The 26,671-nt window shown below is 36.1% G+C and overlaps 1 protein-coding gene and 1 long non-coding RNA gene across 2 annotated transcripts in view; one reads left to right on the forward strand and one right to left on the reverse strand.

Moving 5' to 3' along the window:
• LOC128862246 (acetyl-coenzyme A synthetase) overlaps positions 1 to 26,671 on the forward strand; it is a 51,416-nt gene that overhangs the window by 21,790 nt on the left and 2,955 nt on the right. Inside the window, exon 2 of the mRNA XM_054100769.1 lies at positions 25,868 to 26,606. Within this exon, the coding sequence (XP_053956744.1) occupies positions 25,868 to 26,606 (739 nt within the window). The remainder of the gene's footprint in view (positions 1 to 25,867; positions 26,607 to 26,671) is intronic.
• LOC128862247 (uncharacterized) lies at positions 2,152 to 2,819 on the reverse strand. Its single transcript, XR_008454441.1, has 4 exons — positions 2,759 to 2,819; positions 2,585 to 2,698; positions 2,442 to 2,507; positions 2,152 to 2,367 (listed from the first exon to the last, which is right to left on the reverse strand). It is a non-coding gene; the product is annotated as an uncharacterized LOC128862247 (long non-coding RNA).

Here is a 26,671-nt window from a genome sequence, read left to right on the forward strand (position 1 = left end):
TTAGTATCATATTTTGGCATGAAATCGTGAAGAAGAAAGTGTACAACATCTCACTTGCCACTGTCCGGCACGAAACAAAGGAAGGGTACCCACTTTCTGCAAACCTTCCGTCCGGCGCCTTGCGGTTACTTCACAGATAGAAAATAGAGCATAGGCAACGATTGAAAGAATAGAGAAGGCTTTACATATGTATAGCGGTACCCAAGGATGATAGATTGCAAGCACGAAGTACAGAATGCAGAAGTGTGGCCAACATCAGACCCAATAGCCGGCTCTCAGCGATTTTGAAGGAATCAGCTGATTTGCTGATGTAACCGAGGTTATGATAGTCGTTAGTTTATGAAAAAACTGCACTCAAAAAAAAACTTCTTCGGTTCAAGTTAAAACGACTATTGAAATGAGGAAATATGGGAATGATTTGGCGCCTAAGAAAAGGCATCCTCTTTTCAGTATCTGATATTTTCTCAAAATGAAGAAAAAATGTTTACATGCTTTCGAGAAAAACTTTCCCGATTTAAGGAATTTGTTTTTATATTTGTAATAAATTTTATGTTTGAAATAGATAATATTTTGCTAAATGAAAATAAAAATATTACTCATTTTAGAGTAAAATTTGCTGGAATTAGGGAAACTGTTATTTTGTTTCTAGTAAAAATTTACTAAAAGAAAAATAGCTTTTTTCTCAATTTTAAAAAATCTACCTGAATTTTCAGATTATGAAATGTTTTAAATATTGAATAAAAATGCAAAAAATTTGGTTTTAGTTTTTTATTTTTGAAACACAAACTGGAAAAATTCATTAAAAAAACTTTTTTGGCCGTAAGAGTTTTTCATTGTTAACAATATACACATGAATTGGTGGATAGTTTAATTCATCTGCTTTTATAATTCTAAAATTTCCGCTCTTAGGGCCTACTTTAAAAGATAGGTAGTGATTTGTGTACCCTAAGATATTTATAAATTCACAAAATAAAAATATTTCTTCATTTATAATGAAAATTTCGAGAACTTGGTATGATACAAAGTTTGGATTATAATTAAATACAATATAGTCTTTTTTATAACTTGTGCCATTTAGTTTAAAATTGGAATAGCAAACGCAATTACTGAGAAATTAGATTGTTAAAAACAATGAGGGCTTAAGACATATTAAATACCAGCATTGATGCTTCCTTCTTTAAACTGCCTCCAAGTAGTTAAGCTGTTTGAATCTTTAATGTAAATTTCTAGCAAAGGTGGAATCGCTTGGCAGAAGCTCTCCCATTTATCAAATAAAAATTTTTGCTTTTCTTGGTACAGCTTCTTAAAATCCAGTTCTATCTAAGATAGGAATGAAGAACAATAAATTATTTTTTATGTAAATAAAACTCACGAATTATACCATTAAATGTCCAAAACTCTGCTTATACTGAGGCCATTCTTCTAAAATTGTATTTAAATTGGCATCTTTTTGTAGCATTTGTCGTCGCACAGCAAAAGTCGCTTCCCATTTTAGTTGAACTTCATCGAATGGTTCAACGTTATACTTTAACCATGATTTTTCTTGAATGCAATCTAAATGTAATTTTTTTATTAAATGAAGGTTACATTAAATGCAGATTATAATATTTAATAATCTCTCATTTAAAATTTAAATTAAGCCAAAATATACTCATGAGTTAAGAAAGCCATATCGTCGTTGCGATTGCAAAACTGCATAAAACCAAAACGAATTGACCAAAGAAACTGAAGTTTCACGTACACTCTTTTGCAGAATTACTATTTGTATATTGATCTCTGTCATAATATTAATAAATTATAAGTTCAGTGAAAAAATTTAGCTATACTTTTGTAAAAAATCAGTTTTCTCTTCCTTCACCACTTATGTAGTTTTGTATATTGGATATACGCGGTATTGCTTTCGCAACGACGATATATGTACCTATGTACATATATACCTGTTACGCAAGAATTAATCTCCGTTCCTTTTGTTGTTGGTTCTACATCTCTTTTGGAAATAAGACCATCCCGTCTAAGTTTCAATAATACCCTGTGGTACTTAGCATACAGAGATCCACCTGGCTTTTTTCCTTTCTTATGAATGTAAATATATCCTGTGTAAATGAAATCGAGGTTAGAAAACTTTTTTGTAATAAAAATTTTAGGTTGTGATCAGACTTTAGATTCACTCGTAAATAAATCCACAATTTTATTGGCGAAAGCTTCAAATGTTTTAGGGTTTGGATGTACTTCAGCAGAAATAAAATAATTTGCAACTGTTGCAGCTAGAAGTTTCCTATACTTTGGAGTGAGACACTTTTTTTGCGCATAGTATTTCAGGATTTGTGATCCACCCGCCGACTTACTGAGTATTGCTTCAAAAGATTCCTTATATGAAGTACAGAAATGCATATTTAAAATAAATAAATAACTAAAGTAAAAGTAATAAAAAAAACATTTACCTCGCCACGATATTCATTTGCCAATAAAGCGCATGCCTCAGTGTGAATGGCTTGTGTTTTTATTCCCTAGTGAAGTAAAACGAAGATTATGAATTTTTGCATGCATATCTATATGTGTGTATATGCACACAATAACAAAATACCTGTTGCGCTTGCCAATTGAGCAGATTATGCTTAAAAATTACCCTTGGTCCAAACTGCGATGTGTCGATCAATGTATCCAAATGGCTTGGCTTTAGGAGCTTCAATGATTCTTTCTATAATTGAAATGATTAGCAATAACTAAAATGAGCAAAACAAAATATCCATAAACTTACCAATAAACACGTTCAAAAATGGTTCGCCTTCCAACTCAATTAAAATTTCCTTTAATTCATCCATTGCGCGACAAAGTATAAAATCACGAAGAAGAAAAACAATCAGCTACGTATGTTCGTAAAAGTTCGAAGTTAAAACGGTGGAATTAAAGGTTGTCAAATATTTTGATTGAAAATGAAAAAATTTTAGGAGCCTTGTTATAATGTTATAAAACGCTTAATATATATGATAACCCAAATTATGCATGACAATCATGTTTTATTTCTAGCGGTAAATTTCTGGCTTGTTATCATTTTCTTCTAGCTGAAATGAGTGAAGTATAGAAATACAAATGTATACCTACATAAGTATGATCATGGGTATGATTAAATTTAAGTAATGTGCGTAATACATACATATGAATAAGTGAGAAAGCGAGCACATATTAGTGCTCAGGTTTTAATTTCTCTTGTTCACTTATACGAAAACGAATTTATAGACAAGTTGGTACGTAGATGTGCAAAAAACTTCCAATTATTTTGTTGGTGAATTTCGAGTGCTTTCTGTGAAAATGTGCACCTTCATGTAATGTTTTGGTCGTTGCGATCCCCCAACTTTTGTTTTGTTGCCAATTGTGCCTTCTTATTTTTAACGGCATGGGCTCTTACTAAAGAATCAACACTAAAATGTCGAAAGATGTGTCAACAAATGTTAGTGCTGAAAATTTTGTATGTGCGTTTATTCATTAAAACGTAAAAAATTTGAGTTAAGAGTTTCGCAGATAATAAGTTGCTTGGAAAAAGTTAAATTTCTTTCAACTTTCTTAATAAGCAATGTCCAATCGCTCAAGAAATTGCACATTTTCAAAATACATTGAATAATTTTCAAGATTGAAGAAGTTATCCGAAAACATTTCTTATTGGCAATTGATGGCAACAATGATATTTTACTTAAAATAACAAAGAAGAATGTAACATCAAACACATTTATAGTCATTTAAAAGAAAAAATACTCAAAAGCGATAAAATTTAATGAATTTGGAAGAGTTTAAAATAAAGAATGGTTTTCTTTATTTTAGGGAGGGAATTTTTTCTGAGTGTGAGATTGTGTTGGCGTTATAGGAAGAGAAAAACCAAGTTACTTCGTTGCCATGTGAACAATGATTTATTGGAAGAGCTTGTGAAAAAAAAGAGGGAATTGCGAATTTAACTTTCCGTGCGTTGTAGCGTTTATTTCGCAGTGTGTCCTCCCTCCGCTGGCTAACGACTGATTTCTGAAATCGAACCAGTCATTAACGCAGCGGCAAATTCGGCGAAGGACACATACAAATTAGCGCTAATTCTATATATGCGCGTTTGTACATATGTACGCGAACAAGAAACAACGAAATAGGAACTCTGCATTGACCGTTACCTATTGTGCGGACATACTAGTTGTGTACAAACACGCATACACAGAATTAGCGGGAATCAAATACATAAAGTATATAGTACACCAAATATTTTTACAACTAATCAAGGGTTCCCAACGTTTTACAAGTAATCAGGGGTTCCCAATATTTTTACAACTAATCAGGGGTTCACAACAGAGCTTAAGAATGTGTCAAATGAGCGGGCACCATTCTGCTCATAGTAAAAAGATTTTTAGAGGTGTACTCTTTAACAGACCGTTGTTCGTCGGGATGCGTTTAAAAAAAAACTGAGATTGTGTTGGTGACATATGAATAAAATCTACCAATGACACTTCGTTGCTGTTCGAACAACGACTAATTGAACGATTGTGCGAATATGTCTGTGGACGAGTGTGTGAATACATGTGAAATGATCGTGCAGAATTCTGCAACCGAATACCACGTAACATGGCAGCCTAAGGGTGCTCACACTCATCAACGTAAACGTACGTCCGTATCAGCTGACTCGATGCAACTAATGAGAGCCACATTTAAGTGAATTCTCACCATCGTTCCGTTAGGTAGTATTGAAGACGGTTGATGTGGGATTTTGGATTGCTTCCGTAGAATCGTGTTAGCTGATTGCTCTCTCACCACGCAGTGTACATTTGGAAATCATTTACAAAATAAAGCTATGACCCTTTTAAGCAAATCTGCATCATCGTTAACGTCATTCAACAATTCCTGAGCGATGCTCAAACGACGTTGTATTTGGTCAAAATTCAGGAATTTTGGAACGAGCTCCGCTGCCACACGCTTCAAGCCCGAAATTTCCGAAAAGATTGCATGGCATGTGCCAACCGATGTGCCGGCACCCTCCGCAATTTCTCTAATTGTGATTCGACGATTCTCCGTAACATTTTTCTTCACTCTCTCAACATTTTCATCGGCTGTTGATGTACTGGGGCGTCCAGAGCGAGCGTCGTCATTGACATCTTCTCGACCTTCTGGGAAAAGCTTGTACCACTTGTAAAGATTTTTTTGACTCAGAGTGCTCTCACACAAAATTTGACGCAACTTCTTTGATCCATTTTTTTCGATAGCAGAAAATCGCCGAACACGCAAAAAACTTCTCTTATTTATGCCTCTCACAAACTAAATTTTCTACATTGCCAAAACCATAAACACAGTTGCGGACAAAACTCTCCGTACGACCCCTTTTTTCTTAGAAAGAAATGTAATGATGGAGTTTTGTTTTAAGTCTATATAACAAATGTAAAAAAAAAATTATTTTCAGTATTTACTTTAAAAGTTATTTACGAAAAACTAAAAAAAGGCACTGACAAAAGTGTACATACGAACTTAGAAAATAAGAATTATCTAGGAAAACTGATTAAATTTGTGGAAATTAATATTTTTTTGGGCCACCACCAGCATCGATGACTGCTTGCAAACGTCTGGGCATTGAAGCTGCTAAGTTTTCAAGCTCCTCCACCGAGATATTCTGCCATTCCTCCAGCAACTTCTCTTTGAGGATTGGTAGTAATAGAGTGCTTCCGAATTTTACGCTCCAAAATTTCCCAAACATGCTCACTTATGTTTAAGTCCGGGCTTTGTGGAGGTGAATATAGTTGCCGTGGAGCAATAATACAGCAGCCAGTCCTTGACGATTTGCGCAGTATGCTTCGGGTCATTATCTTGCTGAAAGATCCAGCTCGAGCCTAGGCCTAGTTTGGCCACGAATGGCATCAGGTGTTGTTCCAAAATGGTCTTGTATTGGAAGCGATCCACATTTCCTTGAATGAAAACGAGGTTTCCAACTCCTGTGGCTGAAACTGCTCCCAAAACCATGACACTGCCACCAAATATGTTATATTTGGGCTCATCAGTGAATAAAACTAGTTTCCAAAGTTCTATTCCCTTATTAAGGTGCTTTTTTGCAAACTCCAGACGAAGCTTTCGGTTTTTCTCGCTTATAAGGGGCTTCTTGCGAAGAGTTCTGCAGTTGTAACCTTCATTATAAAGGGCCCTGCTTATTGTACGTGGGTGGACAACGATTTGATACCTCTCGGCTACCTCCTGGGCCAAATCAGTAGCATGTATTTTCGGATTCTGATTCACTGCTTTGCGAATAAAGGATACATCTCTCCGGTTGAGCTTCTTGGGCCGGCTACTACGCGGCTTACTCTCCAGAGAATTGGATGTTTCGAAGTTTTTACAAATAGTTTGTACCGTAGACTTGCTTAAATGCAATAAATCAGATAGTTCACCAAAGGCACCTCAACAACTAATTTTCTCAAATCAGTAGATATTTCTTTGCGAAGCGACATTATTCCGATCGTACACTTTTTCAAAAGACAGAATGCCATAAATTTTAAAAAGAATGCAAAGTAGAACCACAAAATAAAACAAACGGTACTTTACATTTAAGTTTTCGCAGAAAAGAAGATCAAAATAAGTGTCTTAATATAACGTATGTACACTTTTGTCAGTGCCTTTTTTGGTTTTTCGTGAATAACTTTTAAAGTAAATACTGAAAATATTTTTTTTACATTTGTTATATAATTAGACTTAAAACAAAACTGCATCATTACATTTCTTTTAAATGCTTTAGATCGGGAGAAATTAAGAAAAAAGGGGTCGAACGGAGAGTTTTGTTCGCATTTGTATATCATCGAGACGAGTGTACAACATAAAAAAAAAATCGAAAGTCGAATGTACGTAGCCCGCGAAAATTCACATTACTTTTTGAACACACCTCGCATGGGCATATTTGAGGCTGTTTATATCGGGCTTCTATTATACAAATTTCTCTATATTACGAAAGATTTTTACACTCGCTTTGTATCGAAGCACATTGAACAGACAGTAACAGTAGAGCAAGAACAACAATAGCAATGTACTTTGTTTTGCTTTTGTTCCCTAAAATGTCCAAACCTTTAACAAAATTTGACTATTTAAAAACAAAATAAATAGAAAAAAAACGAATAAGCTGCTCAACTGATGCCACTACCTGTCCAATGTATGTATGTATGTTCAATGTCATCAAAATTATCTGTCGTATGCTCTGTTGGGGCAGCAAAGGCAAAACGCTGACTATTGCAAAACCAGCGACCAGTTGGTGAATTTTACTTGCGTGGAAAAACATACATACATACATATGTATATACATAAGTTAAGAGAAACAAACATTAAACATTATGAAACATCAACTTATCCACTTTGTTTGCGGGTTTTCTACGAATTTTACGCGTATTAGGCATAACAACCAAGGTAAATCCCTACAAGTTGGTGGCGTTAGAGCGCTGATTTGGGGTTGCGTTGCTTGTTTGTTTACATTCTGATTGAAATTTTGACATTCAAAATTGCAAACGTGAAATGCATACATACATACTTATGTACAGTATCGGACAAAACATTTACAACTGCAATGCAGCCTTCAATTTATTTTTTGTCATAATGTCATTCTTCACTCAATTGCAATTCAATTTCACGCTATGGATACTAGAGCATCTGAGTAATATTTTCCAAAAAATCTTTTCAAGATCCTTTCCTTTTTGTAGCTGTATTTAAAAAAAATTAAATTATCTGGCAACTATTAGCGACAAAACAATTGCAACCTTATGAGCTTAGCTATATAACGGTAAAAATGCTTGAGCTTGGTTTTGTTTTCTAACTGTTCTGAGTTTAGTTTAATCGTGTCAGTTTGTGAACATCAGTTTTGTGCAGAATTTGTGGCGATAACACAATTTTTTTGTAAAGTTGAGTTAAATGAAGTAATGGCTCGAAATAAGTTCGGTGAAATATTACGCGCGCGTGTTGTAGATGAATATAACAAAGGAATGACCCAGAAAGATATATCCATAAAATATAATATTCATAAGTCATCAATTTCTCGAATTATTGCGAACTTTATAAAAAACAAAACTATCGCGGTGGTGCATCGAGGAGGCCGACCAAGAAAAACGGATGAAAGAACTGACAAGCTGATAGCGAGAGAGGTAAAAAAATATCCATTTAGAAGTGCCCCCCAATTGGTAAAGGAGCTTGGGTTACCAATCAGCTCAAAAACTGCCAGTCGTCACCTGGCTGAAGCTGATTTACGGACGTACCGACCAGCAAAGAAGCCGCTTATTAGTAAGCGTAACCAACAAAAACGATTGCAGTTCGCAAGGGATCACATAGATTGGCCATTAAGCAAGTGGAAAGCTATTCTTTTCAGCGACGAATCCAAATTTAATTTGGTCGGAAGTGATGGCCTATCCTACGTTCGACGCCCACGTAACAAGCGTCTTCAAAAATCATACTGTGTAAAGACTGTTAAGCATAGTGCTTACATTATGGTCTGGGGATGCTTTTCTGTTGCTGGTTTGGGACCACTCCATCGTATTATGGGCATAATGGACCAGTACGTTTACAGCGACATTATGGAATCGGTAATGCTGCCACATGCTGAGTGGGAAATGCCCTTGAAGTGGGTCTTCCAACAGGATAATGACCCGAAGCATACGGCGAAGATCCTGAAATCATGGTTCCAGAGGAATAACGTGGACGTAATGGAGTGGCCCCCACAATCCCCAGATCTTAACCCCATAGAAAACCTTTGGGAAATAGTAAAAAAGAGAATTGATCGGACTAATGTGGCAAATACTGACCAATTTTTCCAAAGAGTCCTGGAGGCATGGAGAAATATACCACAAACGATAGTTGACAATTTGATAGCTTCAATTCCGAGACGATGCAGAGCTGTTATTCAGAGCAATGGTTTTGCCACGAAATACTAAGTTTAATAAAAATAGTTTACTGATTTCCTTTAGTTGCAATTGTTTTGTCTTATTAGATACAGGTGTTGGACACATTTGATTTTTAAATTTAAGATATGAACTGTTGAATTTGAATAAATTTGTTTTATTTACGTAAATCAACATCTTTTATTACAAATAAAGTGAAATTAACAGGTTCCAAACAAATAACGGCTGAGCAATCGAAAGTTTTCATTGCCCACATTTTAGTTGCAAATGTTTCGTCCGATACTGTATGTACATGTAAATGTTGTTGTCGCTCTAGTGTCACCACCACCACCTTCTAAGAATTCTGCTTGGGTAACACCATTGCAGGATTTAAAAAAATATATGTACATATGTATTAGTTTTTGCTTAATCAATAGTGTTGACTGAAAAATGTTGTTCTCTGAAAATAAATCCCAGTCAACAGTCTATTTTCCATACTCTCAAAATAAATGGTTCAATGCCTTTTTTTCGGCTATTAGAGTGGCGTTATACCTTTAGGGAATTCCATAAACGTTTTATCCGAAATTCTTCCGTATACGAGGCCTTGTGGTTAACCATTACCAGCCACACCATGCGCCAACATTGCGAATCACGCGATCAACATCGTCCGATACTTCGCAGCCAATTGGAGAGCATTAATAACAACATATCTCCTGCACATACATACTTACAAAGCATACGTGAATAAGCAAGATATACAGTAATATTGCAATATATACATACGCACACACATACGTAGGTATATCTGAATACCTTTGCCAGTAGGGAGAGAGCCGGCTTTTTGTGTCGCTTGTTTGCTCACATCGTACACCGTTCTTACTTATCGCATAAAAAGCTAACAATTTCGTTAACTAAAGAGAGATTTCATTCATCAAAGAGCCAAAGTAAATTTTCTCATTAGAACAAATTACTCTTCATTTTTGGCATAGTTCTCTTGACAAACAGCTGATCGGCAAACAAACTTTCCATTATAAACTTGGAACTGGCTAGCGTACGGCGGGCGTGTATATGTATGTATGTGTGCACCTTTTTGCTTAGTTGTAAAAGCGGCCCCGCAAAACATCTAAATTTCGGACTCTTTTTACTCGTTTATTTGCGTTTATACAGGCAGTGTTGTTTGTTTAATGCAAAATTCATACATACATACATACATACAACGCTTGTTTGTGGCGGGAACAAATCAGGTTGATAGCAACCCGTATATCGTGCAGATAAGAGGCTCTATCTCCATAAGTGCGAAGCTCGTGATTTTTAAATAATATTTTTTTCACTATCCTTCTAACTGTTTCAAGTGCATAGTTAAATTGAAATTATCTGTTATTTATTTATTTGAAGTTCTACGTGTTTACATTTCCTTTAATTAAATAAAGCACATACAAATGGTTAAAAAATAAAAATAAATAATTGGCGCGTACACTTCTGTTAGGTGTTTGGCCGAGCTCCTCCTCCTTCCTATGTGTGGTGTGCGTCTTGATGTTTTTCCACAAATGGAGGGACCTACAGTTTCAAGCCGACTCCGAACGGCAGATATTTTTATGAGGAGCTTTTTCATGGCAGAAATACACTCGGAGGTTTGCCATTGTCTGCCGAGGGGCGACCGCTATTAGAAAAATGTTTTTATTAATTTTGCTTTCACCGAGATTCGAACCAACGACCTCTCTGTGAATTCCGAATGGTAATCACGCACCAACCCATTCGGCTACGGCGGCCGCCACATACAAATGGTTACCGTACTGAAAATTATGGTGATCACCTGCATATTCATATGTACATAAGTGCATACATATGTACAATACAACAAAGTTGAATCTCTCAAAACGCATCTCTCCATTCAATAAACGCAAACGCTTTGTAGAGATAATATTTTTTTCCAAAGAAGTTACAGAGCAATGCGTTTGAGCGAGCTTAATTGTGTCGCTATCGCCGTACAGGCCTTCATCCAAAAAAGGGCGTGACACCACTAATTTTTTGAAATTTAACCTGCGTCGCATTTTTTTGTTGGGATTATCATTAATTTGGATGAAATGTGAATTTTTTTTGGATTAAATGTGAATGAAATATGTGTATACAAATATGTATGTATATATACATATACGGGTGCTATGAGTACAACCTCCGGCGATGCCCTAAATGCTATGCTTGATTTGCTCCCTTGGATCTTAAGATGCAACAGAAAGCAATAAAAGCAATGTGTCGGCTCCATAAATATAGTTCTTGGCACGAAGGCGGAACTTTGGGAAACAGAAATATCTAAGAGGCTATCTAAGTAGAATCCACTGTTTTTAACACCTAAGGACGACCTTATACTCATAGTTTCATTTGGAAGGAAATTTGATGTCAGTAATCCACAGTGCATTCAACGAAATTTTACGGATATTTTCTTTACCGATGAGTCCAAGAAAATAGATACTGGAACCGAATGGTACTTAAACGATAATGTCTATTATCATTACGCTATGTGAGGAATGCCAACTGTTTTCCAAACGGAAATTTTTTCTGAAAGAGAAGACATGGAACGGGAAACAGAATGGAGGCTTTAGTGACAGTCAGGCTGCACTGAAGGCCCAGGAGAACGCTAAGCAAATCTCAAAGATTGTTCAAGAATGTAAGGAGAAGCTCAATTCTGTTGCAAGACGGAATAAGCTTGCACTTACATATGTGGGTTCCAGGACGACACGGTGTTCAAGGAAGTGAAGTTGCCGCTGAATTGGCTTACTGCGGATCAGCGGTTACCCGAATTGGATTGGCGATTATGTATGCAATTTGCATAAAGTGCGATGGTCTAGTCTATATAGAACGCTGCAGAACTGTAAAGGTTTTTGTAACAAGTCCAAACAGAAAACTATCAAACGTTCTACTAAAACTTGGAAGGAAAGACGTTCGGTTGATGGCCGCTATAATTACAGGTGCCAACCCATGAGGCCGGCATATGACCACCATTGGAATCGTTGTGGACCCGATGTGCTTGTCTTGCTTGGAGGAGGCGAATAGCTCTGATCATTTTCTCTGTGAGCGTCCTGCCTTTGCTAGAGCAAGGTTACGAATTTTGGGTTCCGATGTCGTAAGAATGAGTAAAATTCGTTCTCTCAAACTGGAAGACTCTTTCGCAAATCTGAAAAATTCTCATAGAACTATCTCTGTCTCTGTCTCTATTCTATCCCATATCTTTCTCTCTGTCACTTCTCTCTTTTCCTCCTTGACTATCGACCCTTTCACTTTCCAGCGCTTCGAATACAATGATGTTTTTTAGCCTGAGTGTTTTAGGAGTTACTATTCTCTAGGTACTTCTTGACTCGCTTTTTCAAATTTTAATTTAAATTTCAGTTCTATAGCGTACCGTGCTCAGTTGATCGTATTTGTTGAGTTGTTTTTTTGCCATAAAATCTTACAAACGAATATCCTTACTAATCTGGTGTATATTCTCGCCTTAACGTCTAATATCATGTAAATAATATTCTTTAATTTCTACTTGTCCCTCTGACGAGTACTCCGATGTTATAACTATATAACTATTTTGTTTCTGAATTCAGCAAAACGGGTTTCAAGCAAACTTTTAACGAGTTGTAAGGTACTTGAGATTGACTAAACAAAAATGATCCTTAGAGCGATCGAACTCTGCGTAACTGACGAACACGGCGTCGAAGCTCTAAAGGACATAAGAATTAAATATAGAAATATAGAACAATGACATTACTGTCAGGCAACAAATCAACAAATAACCAAACCGTTTCGGTGGTTTTTAGAAGGATTAAAAACTAATTTGGCTATGGTGTCTAAATCCTCTCAACATAAACTTTGAATACTGGGGTGTTCTTTCAAATTTTTCTTTTGGTATGGCGACCGATGCATAGTACGTACAAGGTGGCGCAAAATTAAACATTCATTTTTGTCATTGGAAACGTTTTTTACTAAATACACTTCTCACAAAAATTAAGGGAATAGTAAAATTTCCTAAATTTTTTAATGATTTTTGAAAAGCTGTATCTCGGTGAAAAATGGGTGTACGGAGTTCGGACAAAAATTATGTAGAAGCTTTAAACTTCTAGTTTTAAAACCTTTAAGCAATTTTTTTTTATTTAACGGGTATTTTGTAATCGTCAGTTAAAGGGCGACACAAAAATTATTTTGATTGCACGGGCTTGGAAAAATTTGTCCGACTAAACTAGCCATACAGTCAACTAGCTTGATTATTTAGCTTCAATTTGCCTTTTTTCGAATTCTCGCTACGATCATTTCTCTCTGAGATATCAGCATTTTACGAAAAAAGACCATTTTATCTTTGATCATTGATATCTCAACAACTAACAACCCAACAATAAATCAAACAATGGTTTTGGAAAGTGGAATAAATTTCCTATAAGATCCTAATTTAATTTTTTGAGAAAAAAAAAAATTTTTACCCTTAACGTTGGTTTGAAGTGAACACAAAAAACGCCTTTTTACGGTTTTTCAGAAAATCTATCGCTCACTTACAAATATTAATGCGGGAACTCATGTTTCCAGGGATTTTTACAGTTTAATATTCCACTAATAACCCTGTAAATTTTGAAATCGATCCATCAAGCCGTTTTTCCGGACCGATTGATCTAAATTTTCCAAAAGAATTATAGGAACAAATGCATTGTTTTTAAGCATTGGCTAAACATTATTACATATAATTGAAAAGAAATTTTTGTTTCAACTTTTTTCGCATTTTTGCATTAGTATCTGATTAAACTAAAAAAAAAATTAAAAAAAAAAAAAATTCAAATGTGAGCTGAAAGTCATCCCTTCGTCGGCCTACCAGAAATGCATGGAGGACTGGGTTAAACGTTGGCACATGTGTGTTGCTTCACACGGGTCATATTTTGAAGGAGATAAAATAAATTTGCCTGAAATTTAACTCTGTTTTGTTTCATTTGAACATTCTCGGTTCTGATCATAGGGAATCCAGCACTCGAAGGCAAATATGGTACATGTAAGGCAATTTACTTTCTTTCATTCCAAATTTGGAAAAGCCAAAATTTAAGATTTCGTTATTTAAAAAGCCATGCCGGGTTTAGATTCCTTGATCCACACCATTTACTCGCGATCGCACTGTTCCATTCATAGGATCATCGATTTGCATCAAAAATTTGACCCTATTATCGGACAAGGTTAAATATCTGGTTATTTACAATTAAAATTTTCTATTTATTCGATAATGTACATAATTTGATCAGCTCCTTTGCTGTAAACATGGGCGGGAATTGTGGTTTCCAAAGTAAATACGTATTTGTTGGCCATACTCGTATTGTGATATTGTAAACACAGACACACTTTTTATTTAAACAGATTTTTTTTGCATAACTCAGCTCCAGAAATCGCAAGTCGTTGTTCGATGGGCGCGTCAGCTCTAAAATCAAACATTTAAAGCGAGGAGCAAAATATGGAATGCCAGAAGAGGAGAAGAAAGAAGTATTGTTTGGCTTGTGCTCGAGAAATTTATAGAAGGTACATATTAAGTGCCCAATAAATTGCTTAAGTAAAGGTGAGTGAAGTGATCAGATCGGAGGTACATTTTCCAATAGGTCCTTTTTGACAGATCACACGTGACTACTGTCAAACTAAATACATCCTGTTTTTCAGTATTCATTTACATTTCAGCGTGGAAAGACTTACGCCTCCATAACGTTTACAAATCGTAAAATTTTATTACCAAAATCAACACACTGTTCAAAGTGTTCATCGCGCGTTCAGGCCCATTTATGGCGTTCAGCGATGAGGCCCATTTTTGCCTTAATGGCTACGTCAATAGGCCAAATTGCCGTGTTTGGACTGAAGAGCAACCTGAAGGCATTCAAGAACAGCCGTTACATCCATTGAAAATAACCGTTTGGTGTGGCCTATGGGCTGGTGGAAGAATCGGCCCATATTTCTTCAAAGACGAGGCTGGCGCCAATGTAAAAGTGAATGAAGAACGCTATCACGCCATGATAAACGACTTTTTGATGCCGGAAATTGAAGTCCGTGATCTCCAAAACATTTAGTTCCAACTAGATGGCGCTACTTGCCATACACCCTTTCAAACAATGGATTTAATGCGTCGTCGTTTCGGTGAGCAATGTGTCTCTCGTCTCGGACCAGTGGATTGGCCACCAAGATCGTGTGATATCACATCTTTGGACTTTTATTGGTGGGGGGAATGTAAAGTTTAAATGTTTGTACACAAATGAGCACCGATGCAGGCATTGGAGGCCTACATTACTACAGTTATTTACGATATACCGACCGAAGTCCTCCTGCGAGTCGCGAGTTATTCAAAATTGGTGTTTACGGATGGGCGAATTAGCGGTGTTTATTAAGTCGTTATTGCGACACACGCATTTACCCAAAAGTGGGCGTGGTACCTTTAATATTTCAATATTTCATTTGCGCCGTATTTCTTGGATTCATCATTGGTACCAAATTAATTTATAACAGAGATATCACGTTTCTTACCCTTTTTTGATAATTACCGTTATATAGGCATGGTTATTTGCCAATTTCGCCCATTGTCAATGTCAAACTACCTTCACAATCACGTTGAAATCACATCAATCACATGGGCTGAAAAGTCTCGGGTCTAACACATAGATGGCGCTAGTTTTAGTGCATTCACCTTCGGGAAAGATTATTAGTACTAACCTTAAAAAGCTGTTAAAATTTCATGATATTTTATTCCTTAGTTCGTGAGTTGTTATGCCAAGAGCGGCTCTACTTTTGTTCTGTATCTACTGTTCAGCAGGCCAAAGCTTACACGAAACTGTAGCGCTAGCCGAAATTACGAAAGGTGAATTGCTCTACTAAAATGCTTTGTCAATACCTTAAAAACTAGGCAACATTGAGCTTCTAGGATGAAGCTGAGTTGAACTGAGCGTATATGTTACAGGTGTGTTGGAGTTTCTGGGGATTGTAAGTGCACCATATCGCAAGCCTGCCCAGTTTGTTCTTAGCGAGGCTTATGAGATGCTTAAATCTCATTTGGTTGTTCGCTGCCAATAAGAACTTAAGACTGGTGTAGCCCTACAGTTTGGTCCTAGTTTACAGCTCGTAGTCTTTAGAACTTCGCTTCTGAAATTTTTCTTGCCCTTGGCAAGGAAGGCATCGCAGCCTGGTATTACTATTACAAATATTGTCTAGTCTCTAAAGGGTTTTACTTTGAAAAGAATTTTAGTTCAACTTCATACTAATAATAACTAGATATTATATCATATTTTTATGCCTGTTAAAATTTGACTTCTGTTCTTCTACTTGCAAGCTCGTATAATAAAGATGACTGTCGATTTATAACACCGTAGGTTCACATGGCTTTATTTATAAAAGTGTTGACTAGTCGGCACCAAAAAGTCTACACCATTTTTATAACTTTTGAGCAATTAGCCATTTAGCCAATTTTTAATTTCTTCGCGAGGTTCAGTTAATGACTAACGGCAATAATGACTAACTCAGCCAACTTTTTAAAGTTCAATTTCTCGCAATCTTTTGGCTACTGTCGTTTTTGACACGATTTAGCAATTGGCGATTGTAGACCATGTGCATATACATATGTATATATCGCACCCTAAATACAAAAGGGGCACAATTCAAAATTTCCCACACTCGAGCTTGACTTGTTTACAGTAGCACAGAAAACAAACTATGTGACATATCACGCTGAAATTTGCCATGTAAGCTTATAACAGTCCTACCAAAAAACAAAAAATTTAGTTTTGCCATATGTCATCCGCGGACCGTTTTATTGATAACGTCTCGTTCATATTTGAGCTTCTGCTCATTTTGAGTTGTGACCCTTTTGTATTTAGGGTGCGATATGTACGCATCACAAAGAATTTCTTTTTTACTTGCTTAGCCCGTTTCGTTCCGCATGAGTGTATTTGCTTGTTCCCAACGCCTAAACACCTAGTAAATTATTCTGCGCCGTTCGAAGGCGACTTCTGCCTAATGTCATACAGTTTGAAGGTTTTACTTATTCTTTTGCGCCCGTTTGGTGACTCAAATCTTATCACTTTACTGAAAAGTTCAATATTTTTAACTATCAATTGATTAAGAATTAATGTACAGTTAATTTTAATGATACCATAAAATACTGATTCATGATTGCAAGTGATGCAAAATTAAAGATCGCAATTGTTTTTGCCTTACTTGAAGTGACGGTGGCTTTAATTATGATTTTCCCTAAGCTCTGCATTCAACTTTAGAGAGGTATTTGTAGCTTTGAGCCGACCGCACTTCGCTAGTAATTTAGCTAACTGAACTGATGACGTCAAATTGGCATACAAAAATTTGAAGGGAAATCTACCAGCACCGAACCCAGGCCTTGTTATATGACCTAACCACTAAAACAGTAACAAAAATAAAAGTGTAAACTAAAAGTGGTATCGAAAACCTTTTAATAGTCCGGGAGCCAGGGGTCGATTTTGAACTGCGTTTTTATACCGTTAAATTCTTGACTATACTTGTGATTTAACTTCCATGAATAACGAAAGTGAACGTCAGTTGGCGCACCCGCGGTGGGTGTGATTGTGGGAGGGTACGAAACGTGTCGACAAAAAAATTTCTGACAACTCATTTAATACCGGCTGACATTTTTTTTTGTGTATTGTTGACATTTAGTAGAATAAAAAAAAAAATAGTCAGCTGCGCCGTAGAGGGGGGAAATACGTCAACTGAACAGGCGAACTTGTAAAAAAAAATTGAAAATTAAAACTACTTTATGCCGATTGAAATTTTTTTACATAATTTTGGACATATATGAAAATATTGGGTAGTCGAAAAAGTCAATGTTGAAAAAAAGTTATAGCTGTTCAAAAATGAGTGAAAATAATGAAGAAATTCGCTATATTTTGAAATTTTTGTATAAAAAAGGGACGAATGCCACGCAAGCCATCAATGAAATTTGTGAAGTTTACGGAGACGATGCTGTATCAGTTCGTGTAGCACAACAATGGTTCGCTCGCTTCCGTTCTGGAAATTTCGATGTGAAAGATGTACCTCGCTCCGGTCCACCAATCGTTGAAAAAATCGATGAAATTATGGAAAAGATTGACCAGGACCGTCACATAAGCCGCCATGACATCGCCAAAACACTAATCATTCATCATCAAACGGGTTTGAACCATTTAAAAAAGGCTGGTTACAAAAAGAAGCGCGATTTCTGGGTACCACATGAATTGTCTGTGAAAAATTTAATGGACCGAATTAACATCTGCGATTCTTTGCTGAAACGAAATGAAATCGAACCATTTCGGAAGCGAATGGTAACAGGACACGAAAAGTGGATCAAATACGACAATAATGTGCGAAAAAGATCATGGTGCAAGGGTGGTGAAGCTCAACAAATGGTCGCAAAGCCAGGATTGACGCCTCGAAAGGTTATGCTGTGTGTTTGGTGAGATTGGAAAGGAATCATCCACTATGAGCTACTTCAGCCTGCTCGAACGATTGATTCTACAGTTTACTGTCAACAACTGATGAGGTTGAAGCAATCAATCGAAAAAAGTGGCCAAAACTGATTAGCAGAAAGGACGTCGTCGTCCATCAGGACAACGCTAGGTCACACACATCTTTGATGACTCGGCAAAAACTGGGAGAGCTTGGCTGGGAAGTTTTGATGCATCCACCATATAGCCCTGACCTTGCACCATCGGACTACCATTTGTTTCGGTCAATGCAGAACTCCCTTAATGGAGTAAAGTTGGCTTCAAGGGAAGCCTGTGAAAATTACTTGTCGCAGTTTTTCGCCGAGAAACCACAAAAGTTTTACACTGATGGAATAATGTCTCTAGAAGAAAAATGGCAAAAGGTGGTCGACCAAAATTGTACATATTTGGTTTAATAAAGTTCATTATAAATATAAAAAAAATGAGTTGAAGTTTGATTAGAAATACGAAAAGACTTTTTCGACTACCCAATATAATAATGATGATCAGCTGAGTTTATAGCGGTGGGAAGACCGTCAGCCGAAGCAAGAATGTATCATTGCGTTCATACATCTCGGCGGTGCGCGGAATTTTCAATGTTGCTTACATCAGCTGTTGTGTTTCATGAATAAACTCCATGTCTAAACTCCGATACTCCATGTCTTTTTTGAACATCAGTAGGCATTTGAATGCGTAGTTTTAATGCCAATCCATCAACTTTACTTTCGTTTTGCCACATTCTATATGCGTAGATAAGTGGTTACCATAGAGGTACTTTTTCTTTAAGGTAGTTTATTTTTTACCGTAGGGTTCAAACTGATTGCTGTATGTATGTTTGTGTGTAAAAATCAATCATTAAGAGCGACAGACCTGGCTGCTGCATTCAATAGGCATATTTATATGTAGGTACATATGTATGTATGTGTGTACAATCACGACGTATTTATGCACTTATACTTCCGTTTGCCTTGCGCTAGATCACACTTTTTTATCCATTCTATTCAAGTTGACCTTTATTTGAATGCAAACAATAGGAAATACTTTCCATTCGATTTGCTATTTGCAGCATTTATTTCTTATGCATACTACAATATGTAAATAGAAAAACAAAAACAACAACATGTAAATCTATACGTACTAGAGTTGTCAGTCCCGGGATCCCGCGAGCATAGTCTATTTTAATTTTTAATTTCTTACAAAGCTTTATGAAATAGAGAGCCTCTTTTATTCGCCATTTCCCCTCTCGCTATCTCTATGATCGATTAACTTGAGGAAAAATTTGCATGCGAAAGCAACAATAAAGTTATCGGGTAAGATTCGCCGCTAGTGACCAACACATGTAATTTAAGGCAGCTCTCTTCCTGCGTTGCCAACATATTTGGGCGGCCAGTTGCTTCATCTATTCGCCACTCGCTAACTCTTGGCGAACAGAAGAGGCCTAGAGACAGGAAATCCGATTTATAGCAAAATGAGCAACAAAAATGTGTTATATGGGGTTATAAACCCTGTGGTGGACTAAAAAATCGAACAATTTTTTATGGCATATTCTAAAAGTACGTCATCCTAAAAATATTAATTCAAAAAATCATAAAGATCGGAGCACTAGAATGAAAGTTACAGACCGTGGAAGCGCGCGACCTTTCTTGGGACGCGAAGTGCACGCAAAACTTTATACGCGATTATCTCGAAGTCGTGTTTTTAGAAAATTACCGTCGCGGTGATCATTATTTATCAAAAACTATTTGACCGATTTGCATAAACTTCTTTTCTAATTATTCAAAGTTACAACCTCGTGAATCTGAACGGTTCACTTTTTATAAATATTTGCATAGTTCGCTGGAACTAATTTTTTTTTTGATTTTTCAACCCCTCAAAAATCGTGCAATTTGGTGCAAAGCGGTTTTCATATCGGGAGAATTTTTTTTGGGTAAATAAACCGTTAAGATTCACTGAAAAAAATTTTTCTATTGTAATCATTTAATTTTTTTGATTTCAGTTGAGCTGCTCACGCGCTACCGTGGTCACCCCAAGCCTCTTCTAAAAAACGGCGTTTCGGGGGAGGGGCGATGTCAACAATAAATAATAACATTTTTTAAAATAAAAACACCTAAATGTATTATTCGAGAGTTACCCTTCAGTATGATATATGTCTTATTTGAATAAAAGTTCTAAATATTAAAAAAAAAAAATTATGACAATCGTCCATTTTTTCACAAGGTATAGGTATAATCCCTTAAATGTTTTACAATAACTTTCCTCTTATTCCACGAGATAAAGAAATATCTGAACTTCTTTCAAAACTTCTTACAAAATATGCAATTTTGTTCCTTTACTTACTACTTTATCAGATATAGCCCGCATCAAAACTAAAACACCTCAACATTTTAACCAGTTCTGACTCTTTTGTTTGTTTAAAGTTGATTTTGTTTTTATAAAAGTTACAGACGAAAGTTGCGAAGTTTGTAACTCTAAATACAAATTAGAAAAATTCCACAAATTTTTATTCGCATTGAAATTTTTAAAGTTTTTAAAATTAATTTCTAAAAAACGTACCTTCGTTATTTAGAAAGTGCGCAACACTGTACGAGAAATAAACTATTAAAAATCAACGAGAATTTTTAGCAAATTTCACTTTATTATACTAAAATTTAATACGCTGTAAAACTGCATACCAAAAATTTTTCTAGAAACTCTAATTAAGAATCGTTTGCGGTGAAAAGTTTGCGGAATTTTCCTAATTTTTGTATAAAACTTGAAACTTGGGCAGATATGACTTTCTTAACTATTATCTTTTGTTTAGTTAAAGAACCCACTTATTTATTATTTAACCCACTCATTTATTATTTATTATATATATTTTATTTTTTTAAAAGAGTGGCAACTCCTCAAAAAAATAACTGGAGCAAATTTTAAATACCTTCCTTGGTAGTATCATATTAGAATGATGAAATTAAATTTAAACCCTGATTTAAATTCTCAGATGGAACTTAGGTGGTAACACTGATTTTTACCAATAAAATTAAATCTAAGAATTATGTTTGATGGTAATTTTACATAAAGCTCATTTACTCTCGAACTATTTAAACGCGTACCAAAAAGAGTGGCAACGCTCAAAGTATTTTGCAATTAAATGTTTAAAACATTTTAAATTTGAAATACAAATCTTCCTCTTTGAATATCAGTAGATAGTTGGCGATAGGGTTTAGGGTGTAATCCTATAATAACCCTATGTAATTTGGAGAGAACGTAGGTTCGAATCTTCGTAAAACACCAAAATGAAGAAACGAGTTTTTTCTAATAGCGGTCGCCCCTAGACAGGCAGTGGCAAACCACCGAGTGCATTTCTGACATGAAAAAATTCCTCATAAAAGAAATATCTGCCGTTCGGAGTCGGCTTAAAACTGAAAGATCCCTCCATTTGTGGAACAACATCAAGACGCACAACACAAGTAGGAGGAAGAACTCGGCCAAACACCCAAAAAGGGGGTAAGCGCCAATTAAGGGAGGAGCCTGCTTTAGAGGCTTCAAAAAATCGATTTTTTCGTGGATTTTTTTGGGAAGGAAAGAAATATTCGATTGAAACGAGACTTTCAGGTTTTATTGTTATATATTTTAACAGTTAACAGTCTTCTCAAATTTTTTCATTAAAATGTATGTCATATTATGCCTGGTACAAGCATTTTGCCGAGGTGCCTCGAGTGTGCATGTGTCGTGCGGCGGGAAAGATGCAGGTCGCAATTTTCATCTGAAACCAAAAACCAAAAAAAAATGTTATTTTACTATAGTATAGCTTCTAGTTACACCAAGAAAATTAAACAAAAAGTGGGAAATTCAAAAATTTTACGCTAATTAAAGAAAAAAAAATCATTTTTTTGGAAAAACAAATTCACTTTAGATTGTTTTAAAAGTGGGTTAATCATAACTTTCTTAAGGTTTTTAGGTTCACTAGAAGAGAATTTAATTCCGAATACAATCAATGTTATCTCGTTTCGATAGGGCGTTTAACTTTTTCCCTATCTTTCCCGCCAAATAGGAAAAATCGTAAAAATAAAAAACTGAGAAATCGCGCGTCAAAGTTTTTGTATGTAAAAAATCCGCTCGTTTACCCGCTCGACGCTTGCTCACAATTTCTTCTGTAACTGCGAAAATATTTTGAATTTGCTTCTGAAATTTTGAGGACACATTCTTGGATAGCTTGGGAAGACATTTATGCAAAAAAAAAAACGATTTTTTTAAGCCTCTAAAGCAGGCTCCCCCCTTAAAGATTTTCCGCAAATGGGTCCCTCCACTATTTTGTGTCACCTTCGAACGGCGAATTAATTCTTATGAGGGGCTTTTTCACGGCAAAAATACACCTGCCGAGCGTCGAGGTACGAGAGCTATTCAAACAAAATTAATGGAATGTTTTTCGAATGAAGTTTTGACAAAATTATGAATATTTAAATCCCGGTGCTAATGCAGGCATTCTGGGACTATAATAATAACGAGATCTCGACAATTTCGGGCTGGTAAAAATCACAAAACTGTACATCCCTAATACATCCTTTTATGTGTATATATACACATGTTTACAAATTTTTTTGCGCAATTGTATAGAAAATTGTTTTGTCACTAAGTCGACTTCCAGCACTCAAATCCAGTTCTTTTTACCCTTGGCGCGCCTTTTTCTTGCGGTGTAACTGTATTTCAAGAAATTGCAAATCATTCCGTTTTGTTTTATTCAATTTGACTTGCAAGTAGCTTTATAGCACAAACCAGACGGACACACACACACATTCTTACATTATTTCAGTTAAACATGTAGCCCCTGCCCGGTGCTTGCCTTTTCCCGGCAGTCTGGAATTTTTAATTCGCACTTAAATTCAAATATGTACATACATATGTACACACATACCTACATATTGCACAAGCATATTGTTGTATGTAATGCACTTAAATAATTTGCAATTGGGTTTCACGTATTAAGCGCGTATGTAAGTATGTATGTATGTATGTGAACCTGGAAACATACACCTGATAGTGATACAGACTAGGGATGTTGCGAACTTGGAACTTACATTTGAGAATTCATCAGGCTTGAATGAATTTAATATAAAGTAGTGTTTGCCGCCTTTTCAGATTCCAGCCTGTTTACAAATGCCGTAAACCAAACCTGCGGCCACCATAGCCAAATCGAAGTGCACAAGTTCCAATCTCCGCGCATGAAACAGGAAAAATTCTTTCTAAAGGATGGTTAAGTTTCAAGGGCCGGTGTTGATTTTGAATAAAATTCAATTTTTTTAGGAAATTATTGTCATTTCTCTTTATTATGATAATATTGATAATTTTGTATAGTTTTTACAATATAAATAAAAAAATTGCATGTACACGTTTGCAAAAAAAATCGTTTTTGGTTTAAGCAAACATTTGATTTTAATTATTCATGTAAAATTATGTACTTTTAATTTGGTATATCATTTGATTTGGCGGGCTAACGAATTCTCCAATTATTAGACATTTTTATGATCTATTTTTTTTTATTTAAACCAAATCCGTTGTTTGGCGATATCCTCAAAACTACATCACAGAAAACATTATATGGATTTTAAAACTCAGCGACCGATATACACAGGAATTGGTTGGGTAAACAAATTATTAATTATTTGTGAACCAATATTATCAGAACCGCACGCCAGATATTCTAATTATAAACGAATTAGAGACCAGCTTATTACGGCTAGTATGCAGAGCAGGTAGATATGAAGCGATAACCAGCGTGTCGACAGCCAGTGACAGCGGAGTAAGCACTTAATAAGTAATTGCATTTTATGACCTGAAAAATTAGTTTATCACCGTCCCCAAGTGTAGACATATTACTAAAAAAGGCAAAAAAATGTAATAAATGCGCTACAGTTGGGCGGTTAATCAGTATAGATTATTTCATTGTAGTCACTAATGTCTTTTTACGAGGGCGGCTCGACAAGTGTAAGTGAAAAGTGAAATAAGGAAAATTCTTCACTAAGAAAGGGTGCTAAATATGGAGAATAATAGGTTATTTAATAAGTTATGCGGTTCGATAGGAACTTCGCAATTTTATGGTTTGAAATAAAATTAGTTATTATTTAGTACTAGCTTTAACCCGCAGCCCCGCTCGCGTAGGAGAAGTTTTGAGGGATTTAGGGTTTGTATATAAAAGAATTTCAAACAAAATTATTTTTATTAATTTTCTATCTCAAACCGTTTTTGAACTTTGTATTTGGGTCATAGTTGAACACCTTATGCGGATTATTAAGTCTAGAGTGTGCTATAGGGAAATAGGAAAAACTAAGATTTCTTAGATTAAATTTAAGCAAATATTCGATTATTAGTGACGAATGAGAGTGGTGGCGCGGCCTGGGGGCTGTGGGAAGGGAGTTCCATCATAAAAACATGCCTATAACCTTCATTGGGTGAAAATAAGAATGTTTACAAATTTTTACATCATTTGGTATTGTCGTTTCGTAGTGATGCGCGGACAACGTACAGACATTCACCTTTATAGTATAGATAGCATCCCTGAGCATCAATAGACTTGTGTTCCAACGAGATTCCAATTTATGAATTCCATTCCTGAAGTAAGAATCTGGAGGGCAGCAAAATACGCTTCCACAGCTGGTATGACCTCATCATTTGATAAAAAACGCTTTCCACGCATAATTTTTCTTTTAAGTCTGGACACAGCTGGAAGTCTCTAAGGGCCAAATCTGGTGAATTCGGTGGATGCTCCAAAAAATCGAACTTTAATTCATGGATTTAAGCCATTGTCAAATGCTCTTGTGAGACGGTGTAATATTTTTCTTTTGCAAAATGGGTGACTTTTCACGAATTTTTTCTTTCAGCCTAGACCGGCAATAATATTCAGAATTTATTCTTTTATTATTTCTTTGCAAGTAATCCGCGAGCAAAATTCTCTCCGCATCTAAATAAAATGTTGCTAACACCTTCGATTTCAAGATACGTACTCGTTTCGGAACTCAAGAACCAGGTTCACACCACTTTTTAACCTCTTATTTTGATTTAGGATCGTGGTGATAGACCCAAGTCTAATCCATAGTGATGAATCGATGCAGAAAATCCACTTTATCCTTTCGAGAAGCTCTAAATACTTTCAGACACAAATATGACCGTTCAAAACGGTTTCGAATTGATCCAACAGCTCTGTATGAAATGCACCGGTGATTTTTTTATCCCTTACAATCGTTGTGAATGATACCATGCACGTCCCAAAAACTTATCTTCCCAACTTGATTTGATCTTAGCCCGTTTTCGTTTAACAACAAATTATTTGTCACAACGCACCAGAATCCAAAAAGCAACGGATACAGCGAACTTCTGCGTTGTGACAAATAATGATATGAGCTTCTTAAAATTCCATTTCTAGTGTGGCCATCACGAAGCTGAAAAATAAATGTTATGTTAGCAAACAAATTGCAAATTTGTATGAATTTAGTTTCTATTTACATTTTTAACCAATCATTTTTTATATTCATAATTTTTAATTTTTTTTTGCAGGGAAGGCAACCATCCCGATGATTATTCACGCGGTCTCACCTATCGTAAGCTGCTCGAAGAAGTTTGCCGCTTCGCTAACGTACTTAAAGATCATGGCGTAAAGAAGGGTGATCGTGTATCCATTTATATGCCGATGATACTCGAACTGCCAATTGCCATGCTGGCTTGTGCGCGTATCGGCGCCGTCCATTCCATTGTATTTGCTGGATTCTCATCGGATTCATTGGCGGAGCGTATGTTCGATTGCAAAGCAAAAGTGCTAATCACCGCTGATGGTGTTTGGCGTGGCGAGAAACCATTGTACCTGAAGGCACTCTGTGATGTGGCGCTAGAAAAAGTCGAAGATATGGGTCACACTGTAGAAAAGTGTATTGTGGTGTCACATTTGAAACGAGTCACGCCATGCGTCGACAATCATGTCGAGGAGGATATACCGTGGACGGATGATCGTGACTTTTGGTGGCATGAAGAGATGGAGGATAAAGAGCCAGCCTGTTATCCTGAGTGGATGGAGGCGGAAGATCCACTTTTTATGTTGTACACAAGTGGCTCCACCGGCAAACCCAAGGGTGTGTTGCACACCACAGCGGGATATTTGCTGTATGCAGCCACTACTTTCAAGATTGTCTTCGACTATAAGCCAGGTGATATTTATTGGTGCACAGCCGATATTGGCTGGATCACTGGACACACATATGTGGTATATGGACCGTTGGCCAACGGCGCTACATCGGTGATGGTGAGCGCAGCGGAAATATAATAATTTAAAAATATTTATGCGATTCCTCGCACATTGTTTATTCC

Source organism: Anastrepha ludens, chromosome 4, assembly GCF_028408465.1.
Source record: "Anastrepha ludens isolate Willacy chromosome 4, idAnaLude1.1, whole genome shotgun sequence".
In the NCBI taxonomy this organism is placed as follows: domain Eukaryota; kingdom Metazoa; phylum Arthropoda; class Insecta; order Diptera; family Tephritidae; genus Anastrepha; species Anastrepha ludens.